Raw genomic sequence first — 18017 nt, forward strand, 5'->3', positions numbered from 1 at the left:
ATTCCCAAGAGATTGCATGAACATGCTACATACCTAAATGCTCACAGTAAAGAACCTGATTTTCTGTTTGGCAACGGCTTTCACATAAAAAATAGAGTTTTGTTACATGAAACTATCAACCTGGTTTAAATTTGATGATGGTAAACTAGTTTTCTGATCACTTCACCCAAAATTATCAACACATCCACAACAGACTACTTGTGATTCACATGGGATCTGGGTCTGTGACAGCCTGTTCAGATACTTGGCTCAACACATTTAATGTCAGATAACAGAAAAAAACAATGAGTTGTGAAATTGGTATGACATCTTTGGCTATAATAATAGGGTAAGACTTTGAGTAGGACTTATCAGATGCAACCCTTTAAATCAGTAGAAATTACTTTCTAGTACTATGAATTGCTTAAAAGCTGTTGAATGCAGTCTGAATTCACTTAAGCTCAGGATCTATATCTCCATCCTAGGTGGTAACATTACATGACCCCAACATTGGCTAATGGTTAGAAACCAAACAAGCCAGTTCTCTCTAATATGGTATTCATTGTATGAACATGCTCTGTGTTTTTTGTACTTGCAAGGCAAAGGCATGTGCAGTGTAGCAATTACTATTGAATAGGTAAAAATATTGCCCCAGCTCAACACTGTGACCAAGCTAAGATGCCTCAGTGAGATCAGCAGACATCAAAAGAAAATGGTATTTCACATACTAGGGAGTCTACTAACTCAAGAGGTGATAATGCTAAGCATTTACATAGCTTCCCTAATATTATGTCTTGCAAAACTGTGATAATAATAGTGTAGCTGGATCCAGTACTGCATTCTCATTATAATTTGTGAATTAAGAACTCCTGAATATGTTGTACAGTCATTGCATGATGCGCAGAAAGTTAGCTCCTAAGACTCTCGGCTTGTAAGAACAAAGCAAGCTTTTAGCTGACATAATCGATATGTGTTCAAATGTTGGGTGGCCTGATGCAAAAGGAGACAAAGGTTTTGAACCCTTAAGAGCTGTGTAGAAAAATGGAATTTCAGGAGGCATGGCTTGTCATGCAAGCTACATCTGCTGCAGTGCCCTCTTCTGCAGAGCTATTGATTTTATTAGTTATATTTGTTTCTAGCCAGACTTTCAGCCTACCCACACCACTATCCCCATCCCCAGTAATTACGGCCGGCATTTTGGCGGTCTTGTAATAACAAAAGGGAGAAAGGGGTACTCCTGAAGAGAGAGCGTCCCCTCGCTATCGCCTAACGTCAACCGTGAGCCCCTGAACCCCTCTTATTAGAAGAAATCAGAGAGGACGTCGCTTTTGGCCCCGCAGCTCGTCAATTGCACCGATCGCGCAATCCCAAACCTGGAGCTAAAAACCAGTGTTTTGAAGGAGGTGATTCCTATCTTTGCCAGCCAAGAAAGCAGCGCCTCCTTCCCAAATTCATTCTTCTTCTTGCTATTATTGTTGTTGTTGTTACATATGTACTGAATTCTGATGGGATGCTGTTTAGGCTGCTGCTACTGCTAATTTAAGACAAAACATGCGAAAAGGTATTTCATTCAATAAGGCAAAGTGTATCCCGCGCCAGCCATGGGAAAGGCCCCCTTCTCTTTCGCTGCGGTTGAGCCTGAACCAGAGACTAAGTAGAAGCTGAACCAAGAGGCGGGGGGGCGGCTGTTGCTCAATCGATCCAGCGAACGGATTTCATCCGTCAAATTGGAATTTAACAAGGAGCCGCCATCTCGAGGCAGCAATAAACTCACGTGCAGCCCGAGAGGCAACTACCCCACAAAAGGGTTAGAGCTGCATAGGGGGTGGGAAGCGGGGGCCCAGCCTGGTTTGTTGTTCTGCAAGCCAGGTTTGGTTTGTCTTAAAACAGCGTGTCCTAACGTGGTCATTTAGCTTCGGGTTCTTTTCGTCGCAAAGGCGATATATAATAACGGAGGCTCAAGGGGCAGTTTAAACAGCAAAGTTACTCCCACTGAGCTATATAATACCAGGTCAACATGTATAGGAACTGCAGCCTGAAGGGGCTGAACTCAAAAGCTACCCACCCTTGCATCGCTTTTCCTTTGCAATGGGGAATATTGCAAGCGCCACCCAACACTGGGGGACCTACTTCTATGTAAAGCCGTTACTTCTGTCGAACCGCGGCCTCATTGCTAGAGCCACCCACCTTGCGCGCTCATGGTCCTACGTTCAATTTTTTAGCACTCCTGCCTGAAATCCTGGAGAGGTGGGCCAAGAGCCTGACTCGCCCCGCCCCCCCCGTAGAACTGCCCTGTTTATACGGCCCCCCCCCCAGGTAGAAAGCGATATGTAAAATGTGGCCAAGACGACGAGTAAGCACCTTGGAGCCGTTTACTCTCTCCACTTAGGCTGTGCAGCTGCCTCTGCCCACGTCTACTTGCCCCCACGGAAGCTAACGGGGGGCTGACTGCCCTGCGAAGAACGACGCCTAGGGGCTGGGGCTGGGACACGGACGAGAGCGGTGCGTTTTCCTGTCAGGCAGCGAGCGGGGCAGCCCCGCGACGGCAGTGTGGAAGGACCCGTCCCTTTGGCGGCACGGAGAGTGGTGGGAGTGCCCAGAGCGCTGTGCCCGCAGCCCGTCCGACTCGCAGCTTCTCCTCGGCGGCGTCGCCATGTCCGTCAGCGAGATGTTCATCGCTTTGCAAGGGGTGCTCACGGCCGACCAGGATATCCGCGAGGTGAGAGAGGGTCGCGCCGGTGCGAGGACCACGGACTCTTCCCCCGAGCTCGGAAGGGGGATCCCTTTCCTGCCCATCCCTTTCGCTGCTCATCGGATGACGGGGACTAGAGCCTTGGTTTTCCTACCTTCCAAACCGCGGGAGCCAACCTTTTAACAACTGCATGCCTAATGCATGGGACCCATTTCTGTCACGTAAACCCCAAACCGCCCTATGTGTCTCTGTTGTGGCTCCTGTAATAACATTTACATAACGGCCCAGGAGAGGGAAATTTAGTTGTTGCTGCTTGTTACGCTAAGTGTGAGAGAAATTGCATCGGCTGAAATTTTCCGTCCTGCATCACCAGCGTTAAAGATCTTGTTCTCCTTTGCGCCTATTCTTTGTCAAAGCTGAACAGAGAAACAACAACAACAACCAGTGATGATTGCAAGCACTGCCACCCATCTTGGGTCAAGGTGTGATCCACTATGGGGTACTGACCCATCACAAGTAGCAGTATGATGAACAGAATCATAGTAGCAACCTAATTGCCTCATAGATAACCATTAGTTAGCTAAGTAGTGCAGACCCCGTTTTTCAAAAGCCAAGCTATGGACCCACTACTTTTAAAAAGTTTGATATCTCTATGGTAGTTTTTGTTACGTGAATGGTGCCACAGATCTCCTGAGTGGATTACTGGGGTCCATGGACCCCCCCCCCCCCAATTAGGAACCAGAGGTCTAGAAATTTACTAGAGAGAAAGACAGGCAAAATTGAACAGCAGTTTTGTGCTAACATTGCATATTTTTCTGTACAATCATGTTCTGAGTATTTTATTGTTGTTTACAGGAGATCAGGAAAGTTGTTCAAACTCTGGAGCAAACAGCCCGGGAAATTCTTACAGTGCTACAAGGAGTCCACCAGGGGTCTGGATTTCAGGACAGTAGGTCATGCTTTGTTTGCCTATTGAGAAAAAAAAGTCACAAACATGTTTACATGCATAAAGGATGGTTACAGAAGATGAGGATAAAAGATGCCTCTCAGTAACGTAAAAGTGAAATGGTTATGTGTTTTGTGAAAAACATTTTTCTACTCCAGTTTCTTTGTGAACTGGAAATGCAGGAAAGTGAATCATGTACAATACCTGTAGATTATAACACTAAATTTGACTGTTTCATTATTGGGCACTTAACTAGTCAACAAAGACTTATTCAGCTGTGAAATCTTAAAACAAGTCTGGTTTCTATATCCTATCACACTGGGCAGGGCAGCTTGTGGGTTCTACTCTGCTTGAGCAGAGCCTGGTACAAAAGACATAATATTAGAATGAAAGAATTCAGAACCTGGAAAATTTTTAAGGGCCAGAACTAAGCAAAGCACACAGTCTTTCCACACAGTAATCCACTCCCTCCCCATTTCAGCAGTACAATTTAGTGGGTCATTTTGTTGTTGCAAGTGTTAAACACATCTGAGTAAGAAATCCTTGCTGATCTGCTTCAGATCACCCAGAGAATTACTATTCAGTCACAATTTACCTTCTGTTCACTCCAGGTGTGGGGAGCCTAAACAAGTAGAAGCAGGCTTCTTGCTTCAAACTGCCACCCTCCAATTCATGGGGATTGGGGGTGGGCAGTGCTAGCACATTTGCTTCCACACCTCTACTCATCTGACAGCTTACCCAGTTGCAGGAATGAATCTCCCAGTAGAGCAGAGCGGCTGCAATAACATTCCCACAGCAGAGTCATTGCCATTTACTTTGAGGGTGGGAAGGGGGAAGTGGTGTGAAGGTCAGGGCTGTACAGACGAGCTAGCTAGCAGGAGCCCTGGATTGCCTCTGCCAGTGCATCCACAGAACCCTAACTCACCCACCCACCTAGTCTTTCCCTGTAAATGACAGTGACGGCTTCCAGGCACCTATTGCTGCAGCTGAACCACTCCTGTCATTATGAACTTATTTCAGTGGGACTAAACCATGACTAACTTAGGCTTCAGTCCTGTATCCACTTACCTAGGAATAAGCCCCATTGAACTTAATGGAACTTAGTTTTGATGCATAGGATTGTGGTGTCCTATGGATGGATCCAGTGAATCAAACTTAATAGAAATTTAATAAATATATAAATGCTGTTGGGGTTGTTGTTCATTATTATAGTGCATATGTTTGTGTTTTATGTTGTAAACAACCAGTGTTCTTCAGAGGGAGGTATAGATAGCAAATAAATAAGAAACCTGTTTCTTTTAAGTATCACAGTATTGTCTTTGCTCATGGTTCTATGCCTAAAGGGTGTTTTCTTTAAAGAAACTCAAAAACCAATAACTAGCCTTTGTTTTCGAGGTTAAGTGCTGTTTGTTTTTAATTTCAGTACCAAAGAAGTGTCAGAAGGCTCGTGAACACTTTGGTACTGTTAGAACACAGTTGGCCTCTCTGAAAAACAAGTTCCCTGCAGATCAATATTACAGGTTAGTAAATGTCCACTTTCCTCCTGCCTTTTGTGGTCTTTTTTTATAATATTTTATTCTTTTTTCCATATAGAAAGTTACATTTGTTACTGAGCAATTTTAAACCAATCATTTTAATATGGATGGCTATGATTTATTTCCACTGTTGGAGGCAGTATGCTTCAGCATACCAGTTACTAGGAATCACAAGCGGGGCGGATGCTATTATACCACCACAAGGATAGGATTTAGGACTAGATAGGCATTTTGTCGGATCCAGCAGGAGTCTTCTGTTTAAAGTGCCAGGAATCACTTTCTCTTTCCCCCCATGCAGATTTAATGAACATTGGAGATTTGTGTTACAACGTTTGGTGTTCTTAGCAGCATTTGTTGTCTACTTGGAGACAGAAACCTTAGTGACTCGGGAAGCTGCTACAGAAATACTTGGAAGTAAGGAATTGTTTTTCCACTTAAACGCAATGACTTTTGGCTTTAGCAAGGCTCCCTGTCTAAGAAATTCAGTAAAATGTTAACCTAAATTGGCATGTCAGAAAGCTTCTACATGTCACTTTCCTTCTAAAACCTTTTGACGTAGTTTGACGGTGAAATAAAGACTAGACCTCTGCTTCAGCTCTGCCAAGGTTCCTTTTTTAACTGAAAAAATTAGTAACTGTTAGTAAAAAAAGGAGTCCATATATGCACTGCTCGAGAGCTATGAGTTGGCAGAGTTGCAGGCTCCCTGGAAAGGTAGAAAGTCCACAGTGAAAGACAGGGGAATGTGGGAAGATTAGGTGTACACATTAATTGTATGAAGCTTCTATACATTCTTATTTACTTTGAAGTAAGCCACACATATTCAGTGAGGCTTACTAAATGTTTAGGATTACAGCTCTACTCCAGCAGTGTGGACTCTAAATGGCAGCTACTCATGAGGATCTTGGGCAGAGGTTTTCCCCATGAGCCCTGCTACCTGAAAATCCTTTTAACTAGAGATGCTAGGGACTGAACCTGGGACCTTCTGCATGTAAATAATGTGGTCGGCCACTGTGCTTTGGATTTGGGGCTAAGATATGTAACCCTACAATCCTTCCTAGAGTCTGAGATTAACATCCAAGGTACTTCTCTGTGTGCACCCACCAAGAGATGTCAGAGAGTGGCAATGAGGGAATGGGCCTTTTCAGTGGTAACCTCAGTTTTATTCTCCCAGGCATTTTGACAGCAGCACTGATATTGGAACTTTTGGTGGCTACCAGGGTATACATCCTGTGTGAAGGGCGTGGATGCTTTGTGCTGTTTCAGATTACTTTTTCTTTGGATGAACACTTTTAGTATTTTATATTTGAATTGTTTTTGAATCGATCGGTGTAATTAACTAACCATTAACCTAAAAGGAAGGCCTAACCTGAATTGGCACTCCTTTCATTTTGGAGTCTTCTAACCCTGATGATTTGTATTATCAGAGTTGAATCCAAATCCGTTCATTCTTTTTGCAGTTGAATCTGAAAGAGAGAAAGGCTTTCACCTGGACATTGAGGATTACCTCTCTGGGGTGTTGACTCTGGCTAGTGAGCTGGTAAGTAGAGAGTATTGAGAAGTTTTAGAACTAATGCAGCATTACTTACCTAGTTGGACTGAAAGTAATATCCAGGGCCTTGCGTGGACAAAACTAGAGGTTACATACAGTGGTACCTCGCAAGACGAATGCCTCGCAAGACGAAAAACGCACAAGACAAAAGTTTTCCGTTTTTTGGGTCGTTCCGCAAGACGAATTTCCCTATGGGCTTGCTTTGCAAGACGAAACGTCTTGCGAGTTCTTGCGAGTTTGTTTCCTTTTTCTTAAAGCCGCTAAGCCGTTAATAGCCGCTAAGCCGCTAAAACCGTGCTTCGTAAGACGAAAAAACCGCAAGACGAAGAGACTCGCGGAACGGATTAATTTCGTCTTGCGAGGCACTACCATGGCTCTTTCTTTAATGAATTTCTAGTTGCTCTTTTTCTGCAAAGGGAGGCTTATGGTTGCATATGACTCTACTACTAGTAAAGGTTCGCAAGATTGCGGCTTCTTCATCAAATATGCTCTAAAAGCCAGTATAATTTATTCTCTGGAAGGAAGACAAAGTGCTGAGTAACCTGTTCAGATGTTAATACTGCTGTGGGCCCCCAGTAAGGCCTACCTAGCCCGATTTGGTCTGTGCACATCTGCTTATCTTGCACCATTCTGCTTTCTTCCATAGGCTAGGTTGGCAGTGAACAGTGTCACAGCTGGAGACTACGCCCGTCCCCTCCGCATCTCTGCTTTTATCAACGAGTTGGATTCCGGATTCCGCCTTCTCAACCTGAAGAATGACTCCCTGAGGAAGCGCTACGATGGCCTCAAGTACGATGTCAAGAAAATAGAGGAGGTGGTTTATGACCTGTCAATCCGAGGGCTCAACAAGGACTCAATTGCTAATGCTGGTGGGGAGAAATAGAGGAGGGCTTGTTGAACTGAAGCAATCATTACCTCAGTCTTGCTGCCAATGAAGGAGAAGCTTTAACTTGAGCTCTCCAGCAGTAGTTTAGAGGAACCACAAAGCTGCATACCACTGTTGTTTTTTCCTAATGGAATGTTTAGTATGTCCAAGCAGAAGCACTCATTCCCCCCCCCCCAAGCCCCTCTAGCAGGCACTGCTTGGAGTCCTAAGTCACCCTGGCGTAAGCAAACTGTCATCTCTGAATTACAGGTGTTGCTATCCCATTATCCCTGCAGAACCAAGTATGGGGATTATTTCCCCCCTGCGTCACAGCCTTTGTTCAAGCCTCATCCTTTTTGGATCTCCACGTCATTTACATGTAGCAGTTTATGCAGACTGCTGCCCTGGGCTCCTTTGTAATAAATAAAACTTCAGTACTTGGCTGCAGCTGATGTGTAAACAGCTTGTCAAAAAGCATTCATTTTCTGCTCATCTGTGTAAACCAGATAGATTGCTGCATAAAATCAAGAGTTCAGAACTAGGATGATCAGTTCAGTAGACATATTGTTGGGAATGTATGTTTTCAAATAGTCACTGTTCTATAATACACATATATTTGTATCCTTAAACATGCTGATTTTTACATTTGGGAAGAGACGTGAAATAGTCATTGAAGCCGAACAGTTGCTTGTGGGCATTTTCCAAGTATATATATAAGTTTTAAAAAGCAAATCCTGGAACATGTTTTAGGTGATTTTTTTGTGGGGGGAGGAGCACAGATTTCAAGGAGGTAAGTAGTTACATAACAGGGCGAAGGTGTTTGTGTTCCTTTGAACACATTGTTCACATTTCCTTCATTTTGTATTGTATCTTTTTTATATAACGTTCTTGGTCCATCATGCAGCAAAGAATGCATTTGGCCTTAACAAAAAACGGTGACACTTACCTTGATCCTAAACACATGTACATGGAGGCGAGTTGCTTTGTGCATAGGAGCACAGCTTTTGTATGTAGGGTGCAGGTGCAAATCACTCTTCTTTCACCTCCATGTGTGTGCTACCTCCACTGTATTAGTATTTAACATCCATCTTCTGAATCTCATTTATATGTGCAAAATTTGTTTCTGCAATATACTGTGTTGTTTTGTCTGAGCATTTTTCATATTGTGTGCTGTATAGGATCTGTTTTCCCCCTTGCCCTAAAGTTTTTCCTTTGACAAATATCACCTCCAAAAGATAAGAAAAATATTTGTACTTTACAATATTAGTGGCTGTAAGTATCTTTTGTTTGTAAATCTTTGCCTTTTTCTGGTTATGTTTTGGGATGGGTGAGGGAAAAGTTCATTGAAAAACAAATTCTTCCTTTGTTAACGTGGGTAAATAAAAGACACTGTTCTTTAATATTGTGCTTCTGTGATTTTGTTTTGTATGTTTCTTACAAGCTTGCACCCTGTAATTCACACTAACTTGTTTAGTATACAGGTGTCATATTTTCTTCATTTTAACGAAAACCCCTTCTTTCAAGACACTGCGATTCTACAGCGCCCATTTTGGGAGGAAGGCTATGATAAAGGGCTCACAACTGGCGCAGAAAACCTTGCTAAACAATATTCTTACAGTTCTTTTCCTGTCGGCTATAGAATAGAAAAGTGCTGCCACATATTTTGTTCTCTAGTATTCTACAGAGTTCTTTTTTATTATTATTCTCATGTGTCACTAGGATAGGAGTGATCTGGTATGGAAAACAAAAAGAGAAGTTAATTAAAGTGCAAGGAAACATAATTATTAAAACATTTTATGTTAATCTACAATAATGTAACGGATTCCTTTTTAATTAAAATTTTGAAATACACTAGATTACATCATTTAAATAATCACAAACTAGAAGAGGTAATTGAGCCTTGTTAACAGAAGCATATTTCAGAACGATTTCTGATGTTAAGACATTCCTTGGATTTCTACAATGGGTTTTTAACCATTTACAAACAAATCCAGTGATCCGTAAAGGGAGAGAGTATTGCTTATCCACAGGATTATACAGGTATTCTGGAATGTTTGTGAGTGAACTCTGAATATATTTCGGCTTCCTTTTCCATTTACGTGTTACATGCATTCAGTGCAAAGTAAAACTCGGTAAACTGGTTCCTACGTGGGCACGAGGGTAGAAGTAGAAAACTGATAAGCTAACAAAAGATGGATGAATTAAATGTTTCCTGGGAGAGCAAGCTGAAATGAGGCTAATTATACTGTCTAAACATTCTCCTTTATTGTGTTAATACTGCTCTAAATTTGACTGGATGTTGCCTAATGCTGTTATAATATATGCACAATGAAACCAGTCTATCATATATGGTCAAAATTCCTTTTTCCCAGCACAATCATGCAGTGTCAGACATCTCACACTCCTATCTGATCCCCACATTATTAACAATATTAGCTCAATATTTTCTCTCTAGAGACCTGCTCCTCATGATCTGGTGCCAATAACCCCTAATTACCATAGAGGAAGACATCCCAAGTAGGCCACAAATCTGAAGGGCCCGCCCTGCCCCCCTTGAGCAAGTCTTCACAGGGTAAAGCCTATTTGCCCTCAGACAGACAACACACATTTTGTTGTCTTCACTGTTATACCTATTTACAAAATGTGCAAAAGATTCCCATTACCCAGAATCTAGATCTCACTCCTCTTACCACTTACGAGCCTCCTCTGATTTCTCCTTAGGCCAAGTTGTGCTGAAGTGATTATTTTGGCTAGCCAGATTAACTCCTTATGTTCCTACAGCTCATGCTTAACTTTCACTCCACACTTAACAGGCAGTCTTCAAACTAACAACACTCTTCCTTTTCGCTACCAGCTCAGTCAGTTACACCAACCTCCTCTCAAGATGACAGCCTCTTTTTGACAGTTTGTGTTCCATGGGGCCCTCACTTTATCACCTCATCAGGCAATGCCTCTCAAAATGGGGAATGTGGCCTCCAGAAGGGTTTGTGGGGCACCTACAACAGAGGGGGCAGCATTTTGTAAGTCTTATTGATAAGTAGGTCTATAAAGATTTCCACAATCTGAGTGTCTACCTCATGGATTTGCTGACGGAAGGGTGGAATGGTCAGTCACAGACTGCTGTGGGTTACCTGAAGCTAGAGACCATGGACTGTGGGAGCAGCTGAGAAGAGGAGTAGCGGAGGTAGGGGAGCAACTGTGTGTGTAGGAACCACTCAGTTGGGAGCAAGGAGCCAGGTAGCTACACCCAATGAGGTTTCTAAGTTGGGTTGTATGGAAGATCTAACAAGCTTAAAAACGGGGCACATTTTTTCCTTCAATTTGAGAAACACTTATTTAAGTGGTACTCGTCACAAATGAATTCTCAGTAGAAAACGACATCGTTATGGATAGCTCCAATGCTAATTGGCCAGGTGAAGTTCATCCTTGGTGCAATTTTTGTTGAAAAGGAGATCTTCAACCCAAAGCAGGTCGTGAGGAAATTTCTGAGCTTACTTAGCCAAGTCATTTTGCAGTCAGCGATCCTTTCATGGCCTATTGTGCGATGCGCTTATCATGATGTTGGGCAAGGCGTTGCGCCGCTTCTTCCAGGAGCCCAGCTCCCGAGAGTACCTCCGTATCTGCCTGAACCAGTGGTGAGTCCGTGCCTTGTCTCCATCTCGGAACACAAAAGACTCCCGCCTGATCTCAAGGAGTTCAAACGTGTCGTCGCAGTCGGGATCCACAGAGACCACACAGTTGCTGAGTCTCAAGGGCTCCCTGAGCAAGCTGAACTTCCCATTGTTTTTGTCCCTAATCAGTACCAATACCGCATCTTTCACAGGCCCCGGCTCTCCGGGTTCAAAGCTAGACTCAGAGGCGCGTCTGATGTTGACCATGAGGAGCACTTGCATGTTCTGGAATTTTAAGGTCTTGCTGCCCTTTTTGACCCACTGCCCATCAGGAGGCTGGGCCAGCTGCAAGGGGCCTTCCATCACAAAGCGGGTTTCTTCCCGCAGCCAGCCCACAGTCTTGATAGCGGTTTCCCTCATTTCAATGTTAATGACCTCCCTGTTCTTCTTGCTGTCCTGGCGGAAGGAACGCAAAGTCCACGAGTTTCCTTCCTGCTTGGTCTTCATGTTTATGTGCTCCAGGTGGGACTCAATGCGGCTTTTGGCCTCCCTCAGGCTGCTGTGATCTGGGTGGTACTCAGTGGTGGCTTTGATGATGCGGCTCAGCAGAAGTGGGTACTTGGTGACTCTCTGTAGTGGAGCCATGAGGAAGGACCGCAGATTCATGCGGCGAAGAGCTGTGTTGTCGTTCTGGGAAACATTGAGGAAAATCCTGCAGGGAGGTCAAAAAATAATGTATTTTGTAAACAGGTACAGGAAAACAGAAAAGCTTACACCGAGGGTCTTATTCTTACATACACATGAGACATTGTTATCTTTAATTAATTAACATTTACAAAGTAATTATGACTTAAGATCCCAGAGTATTATTGATATATACTGCTTTCCTGAAAAATCATTTACTTGATTTGCTAGACTCAGGAACATTTTTAATTTTTTTCCCATTCTCAGGCTTTGTTTAATGCATCACTAAGGTAAGGTTCAATAGAATTGCTGTTGATATCTTAGCTGTTAAATATTACTAAATTTATGCAAATGTAGACACAGGGCAGTATCTAGCATATTAGTTGCAATAGTGCAGGGAATGTTTTCACCCTCTCCTTGTCCTATGTGTCCTCTGTACCCTCAATCTGTTCTGAGGGTTCCCCCAGCCCTCTAGAACAGATTTGGGGAGGAGGCTGGAGGTGCAGGGAGCACTCAGACACTGTACTGGGAATGTCACAGGTGGATGGGCACGGCCTTTCTATCGTTCTGATAAAGCCCCAGTTGGTGATGTGCCTTTGTTGGTAAACTCCTCAGCTCTAGTTGATGCCATGTATCCTGGTGTAAGTGCCTGGTCATTGATGAACCCCCCCCTCCCCAAAGCATACTTGCTCCAAGGGGTGTTGCTAAGTACTTAAAAGTATAGGCTCATAGACAAACTTTTTGCATATCTGAATTAATATGTACAGATGCAAATTCAGAATTTTAATATTACAGACAACAAGCCCATTGGACACCCCAAATATGTTCAATTATCTTGCACCCCACTCCAGATCTGTCCCCTCTTCAATTAATTAACTCTCATTTTCCCAAAAGATCCTTCTCCAAATCCATTTAATCCCCTTACAATTGCCCCCATTCATTATTATCTCTAGGTACAATCATTTCAAATTCATTTATTTCCACAAATTTGTATCTTACTAACCCAGATGCAGTGGCGTAGCGTGGATTGTCAGCACCCGGGGCAAGGCAAGTAATTTGCGCTCCCTAACCCGTGGATTTGCGCCGCCTAACCCGTGGATTTGCGCCCCCTAACCCTAACCCCCAGATGTTGCGCCCGGTGCGGCTGGCCCCCCCTGCACCCCCCACGCTACGCCACTGCCCAGATGACACGCCCCTCCAACACACACCCAGTTAATCTCTTGAATACATTACCTACCCAGAAATGCTCAGTGCATTTAGGAAAAGATATGGAGTCTATGCCCCAAGGCATATACTCCCTACCAGGCCTGTGCAAGGGGGTGGGGACAGCTGGGTACACTTGGCCTGGGCCTTGGAGGGCTAGGATGACTGGGGGGCTCCACCAGGGGCCTGCAGGACTTATGGTGTCATGTCAAGAACAAGACTTCCATGCTGGGCTTCATACAAGCTCTGAATGGTCCTGCTACCAACCCAAGATTAAGAGGTCTCCTCACCTGAGTAACTCCTTCTCTTTTTCCAGTGCATTGAGCATGTTCACTGAAGATGACTGCTGGAGGCAGTACGTCTGGAAGGCAGGCAGCATATTGACAAATTCCAGGAATATCTCACCGATGCACACAGTCATGAGGTCATCATCGCCCTGCCGACACACAACACACAAGGCAATGCATCAGCCAGAGACGTGGAGGTACCAGAGGCCATTAAAAGCCACCTGCCTAATATTCAATTGTGGCGAATGTGCTGGAGTGGAGCTGGTGACATTGGTGTCTCTGCAGTTTATGGAGCTGAGGTGTGTCAGGGCAGCAACAAAGGCAGGGCTGTGTGGACATGCCAGCAGGAGGAACAGATTGGTGTCCACACAGCCCTGACCGCATCACCGCCCTGCCCCGTCCCAGCCCTGCCCAGGTAATATGCAGCCCAGACCTACCACCTTGACTGCAACTGCTAATATAATTACAAGGTGATCTTGGACTACATGTTAGCAACACACCTCATGATAGCTGTTTCAACAGTGAGTTTCTATTGGCCACATTTCCCATAAACTACAGCTTGAATGCATTCTGAATAATTAAGCTCTTTCCGCACTGAAAACAAGCAAAAGTGCTACACGTTTTTCCTTGAACCTATACCAGGAACTGCTAACTTCTGCACTCTATTCTCCAAACAGTGGCCCAAGCCCAGTCACTAGGAATCACAAGGGAGGAAAATGCTGTTATACTCAGCTTCTGTTTGTGAGCTTCCCATGGGCATCTCATTGGCCACTGTGAGGACAAGATGGTAGGTGAGATGGGCCTTTGGTCTGATCTAGCAGGGATTTTTTTATGGTTTTCTACTGACTCTGGTAGAACATTAAAAGTGTATGCAAACACAATGTAAAAGTGATTAATCTCAGCTTGACAACCATGTTGTTATTCCCTTCCATGTCTTTTAATGATTTACTCTACTGATGTATATTTTTAGAATCTGTTACATTTTGATTCCTAATTAAAAAAAGATAAAAGTATTTCACAAAAGACTATTGCAAGACCATTCCCCCTTTTTTACCAGCATGAGGTGCTGTAGCACAGAGGCTCAGTTATGACACAGAGTACTACACTATTGCTGAAACAAAAACAAACATTCATAATTAAGGAAACATGCCATCCAACTTAAATGGTTTGCTGAAATCCATTAGCAGACAGCATCCTTGTAAGTTAAACTGGATTTCAGTTGAATTTCATGGATTAAATCTGCACTTTTGAGGTTTTGAAACTGGAGACTGTACCACCCTATTCCCCCCAAAATTTCAACCCCATATATGTCAAAATAGAACGCTCAACATCTGAACCCTTTAAACTTACTGCATTAAAATTTGCATCCATGCACACAGATTTCTACGAAGTAGTGCAATGCAAATTTTGCATATATGATTTTGAGTTCTAAATTAATTTTAAAAATTGTGACTGGCAGAGCTGGAAATGGCTCATAGGATCTCTTTTACGCCTTTGGTCTTATTCCCCAGCTCTTCTATTATCCTTGATTTCCCTCCTTGGCTCCCCAGCATCTTGAAAAGTTCAACTACATCTCTGACGCAGTGGATTTCATTATCACATTTCCCCATTTTGGATGATTATATCTTGGCTTAAAAAGACACAAACCTTTTGCCCGCTTGCACCACCAGCATGCAGTCCCTGGAAGGTCAGCTATGAGGAAATACAACCCTTGAACTGAAAAAGGTTCCTTGACCCTCGTCCAGGCTGGCTGGGAGTGACCCCCAAGGGTTTCACACAAGACTCTTTTCCAACCCTACCTGGGAGATGCCAGAGATCAAACCTTGAACCTTTGTATATAAAACATGACCTCCGACACCAGGAAAAATCCCTCTCCTGCCTACTTGTCCATATACCCAGTACTGTCTTCTCTGATGGCCCTCTAAGGCAGAGGGTTTTCACTGCACCTGCTGTCTGATCCTTCCCCTTCCCTCCCTTTTAAAAATGGCTAAGTCAGAGACTGAACCTGGAACTTTCTGCATGAAAAGCATGTGTTCTCCTGCTGAGCTCTGGCCCGTCCCCAAGGCGATTATCCGGCCTTCAAAATAATACTCTCTCCCGCATTTGACTTGCAAAGTTCAGAAACAGGGCGCAGAGCCGTGTGCCGTACACAGGGTGCTAGTCTGTAATAATGAACCATCAAGAACTGCTGTTCCAGCAAATTATAAGTAACCTTGAGTACGTTCAAGAAAGAGAGCCAGTTTGGAGCGTGGCTCAAATAACACTTAAAGGATTTAACTAGCCTTGCGCCTGTTCTTGGCCACCGGCAATTGTTGGCAGCCAAAGCCGCTTTTAATTGCTCTCCTGTGGGCAAGATGGGCTTCTCTGAATGCTGCTGTAAAAATTAATTTCATGGTAAAAGGGTGTTTTGTTTCTTTCAGAGCCCTTAATAAAGCACAGGCCATAATATAAATACACAGCGGCGTGTAAATGCCATTCGCTTTGCTGAGGTGCTAGCGCAACCGTCTGCCTGCCAGCATTGTTTCCCTTCAGCCAATGGAAATGCGGTAATATTTGGAACTGATGGTAGGCCTCGCTGCGCAGCAAATTGAAAGTGCTAAAGGGGCAATTCCACATGTCATAAAGCTAGCCCCAGACTGGTCTGTTCAGGAGCACATGGGGCAAAGGGACTCACGGGGTAAGGCAGCCTTCCCCGGCCTGGTGCCTGCCAGATGTTTTGGACTACAACTCCCATCACCCCTTACCATTGGACATGCTGGCTGGGGCTGATGGGAGCTGTAGTCCAACAACACCTAGAGGGCACCAGGCTGGGGGAGGTTGGCATAGGGATGCATGCATTGCAGGGGGCTTTCTTAGGTGATTCTACAAGGCACAAAGGATTTTTGAGATGCTTATCCACCAAGTGGTCTTGAATTCACGTAACTTGTCAATCACAAAGAAACACAGGCGACTTATGGTAGACTGCGGGCATCCAATCAGAGCTGAGGCCTTCTTCCCTAATCTAGAGGCAGATGTTTTCTCACACAATTGAAATGACAAAAAAAAAAAATTAAAAAGTTGGTGCCCTTTGGAACAAGAGCACAGGGAAGCTGCCTTATACCAAGCCAGACCAACTAGCTCAGTACTGTCTTCTTTGATTGGTAGCATCTCTCCCAGCCCTACCTGGAGATGGTGGGGATGGAACCTGGGACCTCCTACACGCAATGCAGATGCTCTTAAACTCAGCAATGGCCCCTTCCCTCTTTCAGCAGCTAAAATGAGTCAGACAGAGGCATACCCATTCTCAATTCCCTTACCTGCTCGTTAGGCATTGTGCCTTTCTAATGAGTGGCACAACCTTTGGGTGCCATAGTAACAAAGCTACAGTGGCAAAAGTAGCTCATTATAACTGCACAGGGAAACGGAGAAGATATCTGAGACCACACACGCACACACTACCTGCTCAAAGGCCTGCTCAATCTCTTCCTGAAGGTACTCCAGGAAGTTTTCGTTGAGGTCAATGAGCTCCTGTATGTTGCCGAAAACCACCAGCAGCTGGTCCTGTGTTAGCAGGCCAGCAGCTTGCATGGGGAGGTAGAACTCTTCCTTGATGATGCGCAGGTCCTCCCCGTAGCTGGTTTCAGTGTTGACAAACTCCAGCACCGACTCCTTCCGCTCCGTCCGGCACTTCAGGCACTTCTCGCAGAGGATGGCCCGCCTCTTGTTCTGGTTCTGGACATCCGTCTCCAGCGGGAAGTGTCTGCCCCCACAGTCGGTGCAAGGCTGGTGGGCCTCCCAGGCCTGCAGAGATGCCAGCGTCTCTGACGCCTTGCTCCTCCACTTCCTACTCAGCACCTGGCTGATGCCGCTGTCCGCCCGCTCCATCTCAGCTGACCTCATCCTTGGCACCCCTCCACTGCTGGCATCGGCACTGTCCCTCTCGTCACTCCCGCCCACAATGCCGCTGTCGGCGCTGAGACTGCTGACGTTGCTCCAGCGGTGTTTGGAACGAAAGGAGCCGCCCAGAATGCCGTGGTTCTCATCAACGTTGCTGCTGTAGTTGAGGTTGGCTTTCGTCAGCACTGGGCCTGAGCAGGGGGGGAAATAAAATAAATCTATTTGTGGAACGTTCCCATTGCTTTGTTCCTCAGCCCTGTTCATCCAACAGTAAAAAGCTTGTCCTGTTTTGTTGTGTTTTTCTCCTTGTGACTAGGAAGGATTCTGCAAAGTACCTGAATACAGAGACAGGGAGAACCTAGTTCTTACTGATATGTTGCTACGTTCTGGCATTTTCATACATACATAAAGATTTTCTTTTTCTTCATGCTAAGAAAAGCTTGACCTGATCGCTAAGCATGCTCTTAAAGGTACAGTAGCAGGTCATCTTTTTAAAAAAATAAAAATACACAGAAACCCTCCTTGTATTGTACTGGTTAAATTGTCCATCTAGCCTAATGTTATCTCCAAAGCCTTGGTCAAGGTTTCCTCAGCCTTGCCTGCTGAGATCCTTTAAATAGACCTAGACAACTCTTGACCCACCAATATATCCCGCTGGCTACATTGCTTGCTGGGTGCTTCTATATATTTGCAGCCCCCCAAAAGTAGAGGTTTATCAAATTCCTGGTGGGCCACAATGCACAACTGTGTTTAGTCTCATGGGCCACAAGCTAGCAGGTCTACCTGACAA

The 18017-nt window shown here is 44.6% G+C and overlaps 2 protein-coding genes across 4 annotated transcripts in view; one reads left to right on the top strand and one right to left on the bottom strand.

The window, feature by feature from the left end:
• Positions 1–2528: 2528 nt before the first annotated feature.
• TSN (translin) lies at positions 2529–8966 on the top strand. Its single transcript, XM_083491432.1, has 6 exons — positions 2529–2698; positions 3527–3620; positions 5041–5137; positions 5451–5566; positions 6610–6689; positions 7348–8966. The coding sequence occupies exons 1-6, from the start codon at positions 2633–2635 to the stop codon at positions 7582–7584; spliced, it is 690 nt and encodes a 229-aa protein (XP_083347558.1). The 5' UTR covers positions 2529–2632; the 3' UTR covers positions 7585–8966.
• LOC310699962 (uncharacterized protein) overlaps positions 7885–18017 on the bottom strand; it is a 74726-nt gene continuing 64593 nt past the window's right edge. For all 3 annotated transcript variants that reach the window (XM_083488702.1, XM_083488700.1, XM_083488701.1), the window contains exons 6-8: positions 16790–17418; positions 13355–13500; positions 7885–11889 (exon numbers count right to left, since the gene is read on the bottom strand). In XM_083488702.1, the coding sequence (XP_083344828.1) occupies positions 11094–11889; positions 13355–13500; positions 16790–17418 (1571 nt within the window). In that variant the 3' untranslated portion in view covers positions 7885–11093. The remainder of the gene's footprint in view (positions 11890–13354; positions 13501–16789; positions 17419–18017) is intronic.

This window comes from Podarcis liolepis, assembly GCF_965112155.1.
Source record: "Podarcis liolepis genome assembly, chromosome: 1".
In the NCBI taxonomy this organism is placed as follows: Eukaryota; Metazoa; Chordata; class Lepidosauria; order Squamata; family Lacertidae; genus Podarcis; species Podarcis liolepis.